This window comes from Podarcis pityusensis (genome assembly GCF_964106645.2).
Source record: "Podarcis pityusensis genome assembly, chromosome: 9".
In the NCBI taxonomy this organism is placed as follows: domain Eukaryota; kingdom Metazoa; phylum Chordata; class Lepidosauria; order Squamata; family Lacertidae; genus Podarcis; species Podarcis pityusensis.
This window is the reverse complement of record NC_138034.1, coordinates 42,006,046-42,021,546: the sequence shown is the minus strand read 5'-3', so window position 1 is coordinate 42,021,546 and position 15,501 is coordinate 42,006,046. Positions and strand designations below refer to the sequence as shown.

The 15,501-nt window shown below is 42.8% G+C and overlaps 1 protein-coding gene across 2 annotated transcripts in view; it reads right to left on the bottom strand.

The window, feature by feature from the left end:
• TBC1D9 (TBC1 domain family member 9) overlaps positions 1 to 15,501 on the bottom strand; it is a 53,496-nt gene that overhangs the window by 9,798 nt on the left and 28,197 nt on the right. The window contains exons 6-15 of one of the 2 annotated variants that reach the window (XM_081021860.1): positions 15,252 to 15,459; positions 12,964 to 13,170; positions 8,186 to 8,395; positions 6,958 to 7,108; positions 5,291 to 5,505; positions 4,339 to 4,456; positions 3,499 to 3,784; positions 1,517 to 1,646; positions 1,131 to 1,229; positions 963 to 1,031 (exon numbers count right to left, since the gene is read on the bottom strand). In XM_081021860.1, coding sequence (XP_080877986.1) covers positions 963 to 1,031; positions 1,131 to 1,229; positions 1,517 to 1,646; positions 3,499 to 3,784; positions 4,339 to 4,456; positions 5,291 to 5,505; positions 6,958 to 7,108; positions 8,186 to 8,395; positions 12,964 to 13,170; positions 15,252 to 15,459 — 1,693 coding nt within the window. The remainder of the gene's footprint in view (positions 1 to 962; positions 1,032 to 1,130; positions 1,230 to 1,516; positions 1,647 to 3,498; positions 3,785 to 4,338; positions 4,457 to 5,290; positions 5,506 to 6,957; positions 7,109 to 8,185; positions 8,396 to 12,963; positions 13,171 to 15,251; positions 15,460 to 15,501) is intronic. The other variant, XM_081021861.1, reaches the window with a different exon arrangement.

The window sequence follows — 15,501 nt, the reverse complement described above, 5'->3', positions numbered from 1 at the left end:
CCTGCGGGCTTTGGGACCTGGCTCCTCCTCCGGGCTCCCTGTACTTCCACACGCCTCCACATTTGAACTTGGCGCGCGCGCCCAACCTCTAACCTTCCTTTTGACAGTTACACTACTCCCTTCACTACTCCCCTCCCCTTCCGGGAGGGTGGCTTGCTCCGACCTCCCTCCCTTCTCTGCTGCCGGAGCTGCTTCCCCTGATACACTGGAACCTCCACCCCCTTCGCTGCACTCTGGCGGGGAGGCTGGTCCTGACGCCCAGCTGCCACTTTGGGATCCCCCGCTGGCCCCCTGCTCCTGACACGTCCCCCCTGGGGCTCCCCTGGCCTTGACCACCGGCGCCCCCTTCTGGGAATCCTCTGATTCGCTGGAAAGACTCATGGAATCTCTTGAGTCATTGTCATCCTCTTCCTCGCTGTCCTGGGACTCATCCCCATCGCTCTCCATCTCCTGCCTACCCTGTGCCTCTGTCCCTGAACCCCTGACAGTATGTATAAATAAAACAACAACAACAATAACAAGTGTCATGGACCTGAGCTCTCTGGGTTGCTACTGAGTTCCTTTTTCTACAAATACTGCAATGGTGTTTTTGCAAAAAGTTACTGGGTTTTTAAAACAACAACCACAAGAAAAACAATTACTGCTTGTGATTACCAGTGTGAAAGAGCATCTACATGACAATTATATGGTTGGTTTCATTTCCCAATCTACACTTACTTTAATTAAAATATTCCATCCACATAGTTACCATCAAAGTGGAAGTGAAATAGTTGCTTCTGCATTATGGGTTGAACTCAAACACAGCTTATGGTTTTTTCCTTCTTCAAACTGTTTTGACAATCAACTGAAATTTCACTGAAATCAGTGAAAGGGTACACAGGCAACACTTCTAGAAGGGTACACAGGAAACCTACATAATACTACTGAACAATGAATGAACTAGACAGCTATTTCAAATTTACCTTGAAAAGAGCATAGAGTTCCTCCAGCTCATCTATTGTAAAAGAGGTTTCTGTCACTATGGTTCGTACCTTTCAAAATGTGTAAGCAGAAAGAGTTAAGGCGCATGTGAGGCATTAGAAATCAAAACTCAAGAGACAATTGATTAAAATAGCACTCCAAGAACCTACCACATTGCGTTTGGTCGTGTCTTCTAGAGTCTGGATCACCTTCAATCTCTGTTTGAATCTCATTTGTTCAATCAAATCTGCCCGTATGCTTCCAAATTTCTAAAGGGAAAAATTATCACTCAGCTTTGCTGTAAACCTAGACAGTCAGATCTGTAACTGGTTAAAGAATAGGAAGCAAAGAGCAGGAATAAATGGGACTGTTCTCAAAATGGAGGGACGGGAGAAGTAGAATCCCTGAAGCATCAATATTGGGACCTGCACTTTTTAATATACTCATACATGACCTGGAGTTAGAACGGTGTGGAGGCTAACATGTTGCTTGTTTTTCTGTTTGTTTCCTCACATTTTTACATTTAATCGCTGATTATTATTTTTTGTCAAATCACCTCATAGGAAGTTCTGATGAGCCTGAAGATATCCACCTCAGGATAAGGCCCTACATCGTCACTGAGCAGTGAGTGAAGGTGAGGAATTGGTGGCAGAGTGCTGTCCTTATTGGTCACGCTGTCCAAATACCTACAGGTGGGAAAAGAAATCAGATGGAAGCACTGTAAGGCACGTCTTTGCGTGTAAAATTAATCCAAGCTTAAAAGCACCGTACATTCCATTTCTCCCCCAAAGTTTATTTAAAATACACCCACCAAGTTCGGGTTTGTAACAGTGCTTAGTATGGGCATCTCCAGGTAAGGGCTGGAAATGCCCCCTGCCTGAAGCCCTCGAAAGCCACTGCCAGTCAGGGTAGACAATACTGAGCTACATGGACCAATGGTCTGAGGGAATAAAGGCAGCTTCCAATGTTCCTAAACAGCTCAGAATGAACTCCAAATGATTGCAGATTATAGCATCAACCCTGTAAAGGAGACCATTACTAAACAACCTTGTGTTTGTGATGGAGACTGGCAGATAATGGCTCAGCCAAGGCTATTCAGCTGCTCCCTTCCAGTTAGCTAAACGAAAATAATAATGTTGGCAGAGTTTGTTGATGGAAGTCAAGCAGTAGGATGTCTGGCTTTTGGATAGCCACAGAAAATCGTGTGGAAGAAAACGCTTCCCAGAGAACAGCATAACCTGCGACTAAACTCTGAATAAGACAGACCTGAATTTAAGCACCAGCCTAGTAGCCATAGGCCAGGCATAGGCAAACTCGGCCCTCCAGATGTTTTGGGACTACAACTCCCATGATCCCTAGCTAACAGGACCAGTGGTCAGGGATGATGGGAATTGAAGTCCCAAAAACATCTGGAGTGCCAAATTTGCCTATGCCCGCCATAGGCTATCAGGAATGCCATGAAGGGTGAATGTTGTGGGCTAGTGGAGGATGGACTGAGTGCGACATCCCTCCTCTCAACCCAGCATGAAAACCAAGTGGGCTGCTAGAGGAGGAAAGTCCAATTTTCTGCACCCAGCATGCAAATGCAGCTGCCATTCCAACAGGCTAGTAAAATCATTTGAGGCTAGTAAATTCTATGGGCTTGCTTGGACTGTTGTTCAGTCTGTATCAAGAGACTGCGCCATATAACTGAGTTGCAATGCATATGCTCTGCATGCATGAGATCCCTGGGTGATTTCTCAGTATGAGCCCTTAGTAACAGGGCTGGGAAAGACTTTGCTTTGGGTGCTGTTGCCAGTTCAGCACTGTCAGTACTACGTGGCACTGAATCATGTTAGTGGCTCCGGTAAGGCAGCTCTTTCTAATGAAATCAAATCATAGTGCCAGAGATGGGGGGCGGGGGGGGGGGGGGGAAACAGACTCAAGCAAAGCTGCTCCAATGCTAGCGAGTGGCTAATTAGGGAGACAGAACACGATGAGCCAAAGTTATTCATTTAATGGCTATGCTTTCCCTTTATTACATGGAAAGCCCTTTTGGCAATGCAAAGTTACTGATTTAAATGGGGGAGTGGTGTGTTGCAAGAGCATTATGTACGACGGTCACAACTGCAAGATATTTTAAGCTTAGTTTATGTATATGCTGCTTTTCCATATGGAACTGTGCTGAAAGTAGCTCACACCAAACATCTACTTACTGTCAACATATATAACAATTGGAATACGTAAAAGCACATTTGTTATAAGACATTATAAATTCAAACAAAGCAAAAAAACAGTTCAATACGTATCTTATAAATTCAACATTACAATGAAATAGTCTAGACTTAATGTATAACAATTACAGTGCTGGGAAGAAGCTGTGGGGAAATATTTAAATATTTAACCATCCTAGTTAACAATAAAACTGCTAGCACATTTCCAAAAAGCTAAGTAGGGTCCTGTATGGTTTCAAATTGGATGGGGGGGGGGGCGCTGTGTGTTGAGATTCCTGCATTGCAGGGAGTTGGACTAGATGAGATTCCCAAAGGCAAAACTTACCTTCCAAGCACTGTCATCGCTTCCCCGTCATCTTTACAATTCAGCAACTTGTCAACATTTGCATCTAGCACAGCCAGCGCCAACTGGAATATCACCTTTATGCCTTCATAGAAAAAACAGTCCACAACAACCACGGCACTTTCAAAGGGCATTACACTGAGGAAGAGTGTGAGGAACCAGGAAAGGGATATAGTGGAGATGACCCCCAAGTCCTGCATACAGTCATATAATTGTGGAACATAATCTCGAGCTAACTCTTCAAAGACACCTTGATCCACCAGAGCTCCTGCAAGACATAATCAGTATTGGACATATATGAAATGCTGATTCATAGAACGTGCATTTAAGCCTATCTAGAAAAGCAGTGTGGAATCATTTTGCAATTAGCTTACACTGAACTACATTACAATATCTTGCCACTCAGGAATCATCCTTTCATCATTAATTTACTTTTTGTGTTTATGTATTGAAAAGAATCTGCTTCATGCAACTGACAAACATTACAAAAATCCATTACTCTGGGTCCTATTGCTCTAATTGGATCATCCTAATAACATAAGGTCTTAATTGATTTTGACTTTTGCAGACTAAAAACAAAAAATATATTTTATAGACTAGAAACAAAATACGGAATGGCTATGTTTGGACATGATGTGAAACAAGATTTAAAGGCAGTTCTCCAAAACACAAGGCAGAAGCCCAGCCAATCAAATGTCATTCAGCATCAATGAATTCAAGTATCCCTCCCCCATTGGCAGACCAAACCTCACTTTCCGGCAGCTTAAGAATTAGGTCTGAAATTCCCGGTGATTATGCTCTTACAAGTCTCCTTTGACATACCAACAACTCTCGTGTTGTAGTAATCTGGCAGCATGCGCTCACACAAAGCCACAAGCAGCCAGAATGCTTCCTCTTCCTTTGCATACAAAAGCAGTACCGATGTAACAATATTCATGGCCTAGAAAAAAGTACATTCGAAAGTACATATACTAGATGTTAAATGGTCTAGATAACAGAGTCAATCAACAACAGCCCTAGTTTGGGCCTAGTTTCAGAAAGTAGCAAGTGATTCCACAAAGTATTTTTTGAAGATGTTGAACCATGCAGCCTGGCCAACGTCAACAAGTTATCACACACTGACTCTCTCTCTCTCTCAGTCTCCCTCATTTCCCATTCCCTTGGAAATGTGCAGAGGCAAAAGTCATGCTTTTCAAAGTCCAAGATATGTGACTAAAAATGGAGAAGTAGTCTACTGTGTTACTACATAACAGCAGTTTTAAATCAGTCACCAGTTTTAAGTCAAAGTCACTCCCTTTAATGGCAAACCAGGTGGTGGATGCTGGTGGTTCTGTAGTAGCCACAAGATGGATGTATCAGCATGCTAAGGGATCCCTGAGGTTTGCAGAAGCTCTACCCCACCCCAAAAATCTTAAAGACAAAATCTTAAACATCCAGATGCACACAAGCCCAATGACCATCTGAGTATATTCAGCAGTGTCAGTTGGAAATGAAAACCAGAAAAGACCCAAGTGTGGGGGGAGGAGAGAAGAGTTGAATGTCCTGCTTGGCTGGACCTTGAAAAGGAGAATTCCTGTTATAAGGGATCATATATTGCACCATTTTGCTGCAAGTCCCACTTGTTAAATTCCAGGAAGATTTAAAATTTCCAACCTACTCTACTAGATCAAAATTTACCATAAGTGCACGGAAGGTTTGGCCTCTGTGTGCAACAATAAATAGAGGGATGAGTGAAGGAATTTGGGTTCTTCAAAATGAAATGAGTTTGAATTACCTGGCAGTATCCTATGTTTGGATTTCTAAATGCATAAGCAGTTAGTACTCTCCTCAGAGCAGCAATACCCATCTCATTCTGGAATGCAGGATGCTCTGGGAGAGAGCGGTGCAAATCCCTCTCAATCTCTTCTGTGGCGAGATTGTATTTCCCCATAGACTTCTCCACCAAGTCTTCATAATAGCCAGCGTGGGTGGCCATTTCATTAATAGCTCCTAAAAATGCAACAGAGCAAAATTGACAAAAGAGAAAGTAGGTTACAGATATAGGCCAGGATCCAAAATAACTGCACAGTGAGTTGTGCATGCCCAAGAAGGACATGCCCCCCCCCACCCGCAATGCTAATTGGCAAATCATTTTTGAAGCTAAGAAGGTTTTCACAAAGTCTGTGATATGGCATAAGGGTTTGCTGTTAAAATAATAAAAAAAACTCTCTCACCATTCAAATGTGCCTGAAGTGATTCTTTGGATTTCAGCCACTGAGTACAATAATCAGGTCCTATTCTTACAAAACCTCCCACGCTCAAGTTAACTGTCATAGACCTTTGGTTTACCACAGTGAGTTAACACACCTGCCTCCTCTTCTATGAAAAGTTTTGCAGACTTAGTGGCAAGCCTACTGTGAGGGATCCAAGATATTCTGTATACAACCCCAAATACAGTCATACTAACAAGTGTGTTTGTGTTTCTGTGTATACACACACACACACACACAGAGAGAGAGAGAGAGAGAGAGAGAGAGAGAGGAAGAGGGAGAGAGAGGGAAATGTTCATTCAAATAAGATAGCAGAATGCAGTTTTATGTTCTGTGGTAAGCTACTTATAAATAGGTCATAAGAAATTTGCAATCCCCTTAATAGTTTCTCACGCCTATTATGTAAGCCCATAAAAAGCCTGCTTTGAGTTATAAGTCCCACTGCTGGCTCCATGATTTGGGGGCACTTCAGCAAGGCATCCTCAGCTGACCCCAGATTGGCTGCACAAACTGAGAATTCTATCGTTCCGTCTCTCTCTGTCTTGGTGCTGCATATAAAGCAAAAACGGTAGGGCATTGGAAGTGTCTGTTCAGGTGCATGGACAAAGCTCTCACTGCTCCTTTTTTCAACCCAGGAGAACAGATTTAACTGGTAAGTTCATTTCTCTCTAATTTAAAAAAAGCCAATCCCTAGCAATTTAATGAAGTACAAATTAGTCCACCTGCCTGCTGTTAACTAAATTCCTTGTGGAACTTGACACCTATGCCTACATCACAGAGGAGAAGTGTGAAGGGCCCTTTTATATGCTTTGCTGTACACTTCTTCTGAAGCAAAATTATTTTGGGCTACCAGGCAGACACTATTGATTGACCCAAAAGAAAAATAGTTTCCTGCAGTGAATAGCAAGCCAAGAAGTTGAACTTCCAAATCTCTTATTTCGTTTTCACTGGTTGGTAAAATATACCTCACCAATTTAGGCCACAATCCTAAACACAATTACCAGCAAATAAATTCCCCAGAGAGACTTTCTTCTAAGTAAACAAACTTAGGAGTGCAATTGTCAATCTCCATTTATCTGCAGCCAACATGTCCACTAGGGCACTGACATAATGAACTCCACAGATGGAAAAAGATCATATGGGAAACCTTTGACTTACCATTAATAAAACAATGTTATCCACTGATACCCACCTGACAGGAGTAGCCAGAGTTCCCCCCTCATGCTTTCCGGAATACCTTTCAGCACAAGGTCTCTTGTTTTCTCAGTCCGATACATACAGATGCCTTGGCCATATTCTGCAAAATGAATCTTCCAAGCTTGTTCTTTCAAAAATTCTTTTGCCTTAAAAATAATGGAGAGTATGATATACAGAACTAAAAACGCTGTGTAACACAATCCTGTAATGCAAAAGAAGAAGCCACCCCCCAAAATGTCATTTAATCCTTAATTTTATTATCAGGAGTGGTGTTTCAGCAAAGCTTTCTCAGTATACTCATTTTTAACATGACATTTTCTCATCTTGATGTCGCCTCCTAAGCATTTATGTACGTCCCCATGTACAGACGTATTTGCAAAAAGGCTACAAGCACTAACTATTATGACATGATGATTTCAAAATACACTAAAATGACATGCAGACGAGGAACATTTTCCACCCAAAAGCCACATTCCCTTCTGGGAAAACTTCTGTGGGCTACATATCCATGGCGGGCATGGCTAGCGGCAAGAGTGGGTACAGCAAGGTGTGCAAATTACCTTTGTACAGTAGTAGGTGAGTTTCCTACACAAACACACATCCATTTCTCAGCCCTTTTTGCTTTCCTGGATGGAGAATAATGAGAGTTCAAGGACACATTTCAGCCAGGCAAAAACACTCAAGGAGAATGTTGCTGCGGGGGGGGGGGGACCCTTTAGATAGATCCAAGGGCCAGCGAGAGGCCTCGAGGGCTGCATTTAGTCTCTGGGCCTGAGGCTCCCCCACCCTTGGGATCCCCATCATTCTCTCCCTCCACCTTGTTGACAACAGAATCCATATGGAAAATTAATAGGTCTAAGTCAGTGGGGAGGAACCTCAGGCCCAGCAGCCAAATGTAGCCTTTTAGGCATCTCTTTTTGGCCCCACTCCGTCCCAAACACCACATGAGTGCTTTTGCCTGGGTACAATGTGCCCTTGAGCTGCTATGACGCCTTTCGCCTGCCTGGATGGAAGATGACCGGTGTGTGTAGCAACCTGTGACACTTTGGCAGGGCTGGAGTGTAACCTGCTGTGCCAAGGTAAGAGTCACCTTGTTCTGCCCACTCCTGCATCTGTTCCTGCCCGCTGCTGGTATGAGGAAGGTATAGTTCACATCTGTTAACAATTAATGCAGTAATCTAAATGAGAGCTAAAAAAAAAGGAAAGAAGGCGGCGTGACCTACTAATTTCGGGTTGAATTCTTCAGGTGAACGCCTCCGGTACATGGTCATGAGTGCCTGGGTTACAGTTGGGATGCTGTTGCCATTCAGGTTGAACTGCCGCTCTCCATCTGCTTCGGAACTAAGGCTTCTCTGAGGGCTTGAGGAGAGAATGCTACTTGTCCTTGAATATACCTGAATGGAGGAGGGGGGAAATCCCCACAATTTTATGAACTGTTCAGGTGCGGGAAGGAAAAGGGCAAGGATCAGTTTGTTTCCACCGTGCTAGAGTAGTGGTACCCACCGAGTTGCGAATTGCAGATGCACACAAGGGCTTTCTGAGTTTTTAAATAGCTACATGTCAGGAAGCAGTTTGGCCCGCGCCTCTTCTCCTGTCACACTGCCTACCCTTCTCCGCTGCCAGCCTTTGTGCTGAGCTCGAGTAATTGGAACTACAGAGGGTGGGAAAGGAAAGGGCAGCCAGACTGCAGCACTGCAGCAGACAATCCACTTTGGCCAAATGTATTCTGCCATGAAGCCTCAAAGGCATGGCCCACCCCCACCCACGGCACTCGAGTCAGAAGCCTGAACCCCTTCAAATTAGAAGCCTGCACCATGGTTGTTTGCAATGCTGAGTTCCTGTTAAAATCATAAAGAAACTGCAGTGGATTTCAGGACCGACAACAGAAACAAGCTCCAAGGAGCACAAATGCATCCAAGCAGTAAAGCATTCAATCCTTCCATAAAATATTTTTAAAACGTTTTCTATAGTATCCCACACCCCAATGCCGCACCACATTATTTGAATGGAAGTGGAAGGTTTTCAGTGAGCAACATAATATGTTTATGAACTTCCACTGGCAAGGTTATTAAAAATATGTACCTAGGAGCAATCTAAGAGCTGATTTAGAAGAGCAATAAAATTATGCTAGTTCTGAAGGATATTGTGGTCCACAAAGCCAGAGCAGCTATTTGCCAGAAGACATTTGCACCTTCGGAGTTTATTATTATTATTATTATTATTATTATTATTATTATTAAAGAGGAGCTTTGTATAAATAACAGCTCCCAGAAACTTAATTGGTAAAAGCACTGGGCAAACTAAATGTGCAACAGCTCTCTTATCAGAGATGCTCGGCTTGTTGGGGGAAGCAATATTGCAGTGGGCCTCTTGTGGCCCTCCTGTAATCATATCCTCCTGTTAGTAGTCTGGCAATTCAATGGATGCAGCGCCATGCATATCTGTCAGACTGTGTCCTTGGGACAGTAGCCATATTCACATGCTGCACTAATCTGTGGTTTAGCTCTATGTGGATGAGCCAGAATGAGTCTGAGTGAACCTGGGACCCTGGTTTTAAAAAATGAAACAAAAATCAAAGGCAACAAACCTCTGGTTAGTTTAATTGGCCAGCTTAATAACCCAGGATCCCTTGGAAGGGGAGCATGCTGGGTCTCATCCAGGTAGTGGTAAACCATGGTTCTGTGCTGCTAGCAATTGTGGACAGTGTGAAAGTGATCACCTTAAAAACATAAAAGATGGAAGCCAAACTGCAACCAGATTTGTCTGGGAGGTAATAAAGGGGAAGCAGAAACGAGAAAGGATCTCCAAGCAAGAATGGTGAACAGCTTTTCAACACTGCCGTTTTAAGTTAAATTGATTTTAATGACTTTTTAAAAAAGTGTTTAAAGAGACAGAGAAGTCTCTAGCTTTTCAATGCCCTTATGTGTCCCCTCTGACTTCCTAGTTCCAGGCGGAAGCTTACTGTGCATGAAGTCTACTGCCATCCATGCCTGGAGGATTGTGTTTAATGTGGGGAAAACAACAAACCGTCTTGTGGTATCTTAGAGACTAGTTCATTTATTATAGCATAAACCAAACAATGGAACTTCGATGGGTAGGGTAAAATTTCAGGGTAGGGTAAAAGCTGCTGAATTAGCACTTTCAAGATGTTCAATCTATCCCCTGTGGCTTGAATTGAAATAACAGGTTCTGTCAGGGAACTGACATCGGAGCGAGAGGCGAAGGGGAGGCTCCTAGATGATGCTGGCGAAGGACCCAGCAGCAGGGGGAGAAACAGCTCAGTAGAGGGGGAAGCATTTAAGCACAACACCAGGGATAAAGGGGGGCAGATGGGGGAATCGGAGAGAGGGCTCCAGGACTCTTCACTGGAACTCAGTGAGGAGGGGACAGGTCCTCCGCTACCCACGCCCTCCCTGCGCAGAAGACTCCCGCGCAGTGAGAGGAGGAGGAGACTGGGTGTCAAACAACTTTTATGTTGGAAGAGGTTCAAGAAACGCCCACTGACGGATTCTGCCAACGACTGAGGCAGTCACAATTAGAAAGGGCTGTGCAGTCAGAAAGGTTTAACAAGGCAAATTAGCCTAGAGAGGCACCAGTTTAGGCACGAGTAACTCATACCCATCACAGGTTCTAATCCCACTACAGGTGTTGAATTAATTTATCAATGCCAGGATGCTTCTGTTATCAACAGTGTTTCATGAATATCTAAGTAATTATTTTGCATACACTTGAGCATTAACACAAATCATCACTGTCTTAGTTGCTTTTCCCTGTCTGCCAAAGTTTGCGGGAAAAGCCTTTACCATGATACATGTGTTAGTCTTTAAGGTACCACAAAATTCTGCTGTTTTGGCTGCAACAACCTAACACGGCTACCCCTTTGGGAACTTGGCTTGGTGTATCACAAGTTGTTTGGACCCACAGCTGAAAGAAGCCCCATGACCAGACTGCGCCGAAAGCAGGAACTGAGGGACCATTGACAGCTTACTGACCTTTCCAAGACTGTGAAAGTATTTATACTTCCAGCCATTATTAAATCAGTCATGCTCAAAAATAGCACATGTCAAAAGACAAATACAGTTAACTAAATCATCTGATTCAAAGAGGTAAACTTTTAAATGGCTTGTTGCCACTTTTAAAAAAAAAAATCTGACCATAATTTTATGATTTGATAAGATAGACACTATGTCTTAAAATCTTCAGTCTTGGTCATTTGGTCATTTCTCCAAGCTCATTAGAATCCATTTGTAATATAAACAAATTACTTTTATAATTAATTACTGCAATTTTATGTGCACTCCATCATGCTACTTTCTGCTGGGTTTTTACTGCCTTGTATTTCATTTCCAAGTTGGCATACATTCAGCAGTCAATAGCTGGCATTTTGCTGACACCAGCATTAGGCAACTTTCCAGACAAGAGGGTATCTTCTGAATATGGGTAAATATTTCCTCTCCCCTTCCCAACATTTAACCTTAAAAGCAGACAACCTCTTTTAATAGAGGATACTTGTTTTTTCTGAAACCAAGGTTCTGGGATGCAGAGTTAACAGTTGCTGATGAGATTACTCAGTCTCCATGCGCCAGACTGTGTCTTTGTCTAATTCAAATATACACATAGACGTGGTTTACGATGCAATACCAAACCACAGGTTGTAGTTATGCACCTGAGTATTTGGCCTGTGTGTTTTTTGGTTCCCACACACCCAAGCAATCTTATAATTGAGGAAACCAAAGTATGCAAAGCGCTAATGGTCAGTATGGTGAGGCAGAGCCATAAAGCCATCCTCCCAGTACTGGCCTTGCTACAGCTTACCTTGGCAGAGTTAGGCAAGGGCTGGGGCTGTTCAGATGCAGCACCAGGAGTGCTAAATTAGTTGCACCATTGCAAAGCTGAGCAGGCCATCATCCTGCCCCTAGCCCTGTCCAGGTAAGCTATAGTGCCACCACTCCCACCACCACTGCTATGAACTTGAAGCTCCATGATTTGGCCAAATTGGGCCAATGTAATCAGCTAAGCAGTCTTTTTTTCTTTTTTTGAGGGGGGGCGGATATTAAGACATGCTAAAACAGGCTGTCCCCATATTGCTGACATAGCCCTTCAGCACTACATGAGAAGTGCAGAAACAAATATTCAACCCCGGTTGATTTGAGCTCAATCCTGATATCTGTTTCAGATTTCAAGAAAATGTGAAACAACAGGATAGTGCTTCTAATTATGGGCAAAGATCTTTTTTTCATTACTTGAATGTAGCCACAGCTCCTCTCCAAACCCTCTTGTATTAGGGAACAGGGGTTCTGAGTCAAAGCATAACTTTAGGAGCCCTGACACCACTCATTTATAAGTTTTGTGGTATGGAAAAGGCTTTTGATGCAGTGAACAGGCACCTCTGATACATGCAAGTCACAGGGCAACTGTGTGGCAAGTAGATAACATGGTGTAAAGACTTTTTTCTGTGTAGACTATGTCCTCTATCATATGGACTAGCATATATTTCCATAGATATACCCATAACTGCTTTGTGGATGCAGCTATCAGAGGTGCCATTATGCTATCAGATGGCATGTATTATGTCCAAGCAGCTTTCTTTCCCACAAAACCTTGATCATACATGTTCTTAAAAGCCAACATAAGATTTTCAGGGAAGTACATGATACACAATTTTACACCCTACACTATCCGAATGCAGCAGCAGCCTTCTGCCCAATGTGCAATTTTTACATGTCCAGGAAAAGACTGATATGAAAGCATTTCCAAACAGTCAATGGTTGATGTGCATTCTTAGATGGAAGATGGGCATGAGAGGGTTTAACCATGTGCCAACCTAAATGTTTGGCTCAGCAATTTATTAAGAAGATCAAAACAACCTCATGTCAATGGAGTTCTGCAAAAAGGAATCTTTACACTGAATTTATTACTTGGGAGCAGCTACTTGAAATTATATAATTTTACTAATCTGAAATTAACTGAATACTTCCTGACATTGGTGTCATCTACTCACCTCATCATCTGAGCTGTTGTAACTGCCAGAAATCTCTTTTTCAGAGTATATTTTGGAAGTAGTTTGCTGGAGAAAATCAGAAATTCTCTGAACCAGGAAGTCTCTGTCTTTTAAATTGGCAAAGAGAAATGTCATTCGATTTTTGGTGCTAATAGACAATGGGCTAGGTAATACACTAGAGCTGTCAGCCTTTTCTACAATAGTCACCTAAGAGAGAGGAGGGCAAAAGAAAATACACACATACAATTGGTCATATTCCAACAACATCTGGCAATGGCACAATCTTAAATACAATTGGATTAACTAATCATTTTCTAAGGCACCCTCACAGCAGTGAAGCTGAATATCTTATGGCCTTTCCATGTACCCATTTCTGCACACTTCTGGAGCTGCACAAGGATCACAGTCTTATGATATAAGACTAAATAATCTATGAGATCTATCAGTCTGAGCAGGCCTACCAGAGGCACCTAAGGGTGAGGGCTTAAGGGAAGAGGTACGATTTTCTTCCAGGAACTCTGAGAGCTATAACATTTTGTTACTCAGCAAAGAAGTGAGTAAATATCCCTGGAAAGGAGCACTACTGCGATTTAGCAATTCAGCCCTTGCAACGATGATGTTTCAGACATTTAGGAAATCTGCATTTCAGGAAAAAAAACTGGCCAGAGCAAAAGCAAGGTACAAGGTGGTAGCAGAAACCTAAGAGTAGTATGGAGACAGGTCGTCTCATTTAGTGATAGTCTCGTGCACCAAACTGTGCTAATGCCAGGAATATAGAAAACTGCCTAATACCAGGTCAGAGAGTTTCTCTCTCTAAACCAATATTGCCTATCCTGAATGGCAATGATTCGACACGGTCTCTCATTATCATCTGCTGCTTGAACACTTTTAACTAGAGATGAGAGGGACTGAACCAAGGACCTTCTGTATGTGAAATATGGTTCTATTTCTGAGATATGGTCCTGCTCCTAAGTCTTAACATTGGCTCATGTACAATTAACTGTGTAACACTCTCTCTCTCTCTCTCTCTCTCTGTGTGTGTGTGTAGTTGTGAGATTTTCATTTCAGGAACAGTGCATTAGTTAGAAATAAAAACAGTATGCTCAAAGACCCTTCTGAAGACCATGAAGAAAAGTTTTAAAAAGCTTTAAACCACTGCTTCCAGACAGCTTATCAGAAGCAATAAAAATTGCATTAGGCACTTCAGGATAATAGGAGTTTCAATGTACAGAGGCTTTAGTTTCAGTTTGCAGGGTTTTTTATTTTAATGATCTATGGTCAAGAATTATTACAGAGTTTTAATGTTTCATTAGCAGAAAGGGTAATTTGTTGCCATCCTCCCTTTCATTTAACATATCCTATTAAATTGTATTGAAATATCAGCAGCTATGTCTCAGTTACTTAAATGATATTGTCTTAATACTTCTCCCAACCAGGTTCTTACTTCCTTTATATAAGCTATAGATCTGTCCATAATGCAAGAGAGCCACATTAACAATGCATATTTCCAATTAAAAGGGAAAGTGTTTTAATAGTCCTTCCTAAGAACATGAAAGTAGCCCTTGATCAAGCCAATGACCCATCTAGTCCAGCATCCTGTTCTTACAGTGACCAGCCAGATGTCTATGGGAAGTTCACAAACAGGACCTGAACACAACAACACTCTCCCCACTTGCAATTCCCAGCAAACTTCCCAACAGGTCCTTTTTATGTATGACTTATACTACTACTATTACTACTACTACTAATAATAATAATAACAGGACCAGAAATGGAGGGATCCTAATGCAGGGACAGTGCCAGTTTGTTGTAAATTATACTAAGCAAGCAATGGAGTTCATTGCTGAGATGCTCCCTGGGAGCAAAGGAGCCCGTGAACTTGACTTAGGTAAGGTAAAGGGACTCCTGACCATTAGGTCCAGTCGTGGCCGACTCTGGGGTTGAGGCACTCATCTCGCTTTATTGGCCGAGGGAGCCGGCGTACAGCCTCCGGGTCATGTGGCCAGCATGACTAAGCTGCTTCTGGCGAACCAGAGCAGCACACGGAAACGCTGTTTACCTACCCACCGGAGCAGCACCTATTTATCTACTTGCACTTTCAGGTGCTTTCAAACTGCTAGGTTGGCAGGAGCAGGGACCGAGCAACGGGAGCTCACCTCGTCGCGGGGATTCGAACCACCGACCTTCTGATCAGCAAGTCCTAGGCTCTGTGGTTTAACCCACAGCGCCATCCGCGTCCCAAACTTGACTTACATGGTATAATAAAAATGGCCGGACTTGATACCCACCTCTCGTAGAGGGATGATGAGGCTGCACAGGTTTTCTTCCTTGCTAGTGAAACAGATGTAATTTGTAGACACAAACATCTGACCTAAGATGTGCATTTTGTTAAATGGAGTCCAGAGGGTACAATCGGTATGTCCATCTAACTTTTCGTCCTTTGGAAGCCGGAACAAAGCACGGTACCGTTCACTCTTTGCTCTGGCATCAAGATCCCTGAAGTGAGCAGTTTAAAGTTTCATTGTTCATATTAAAATT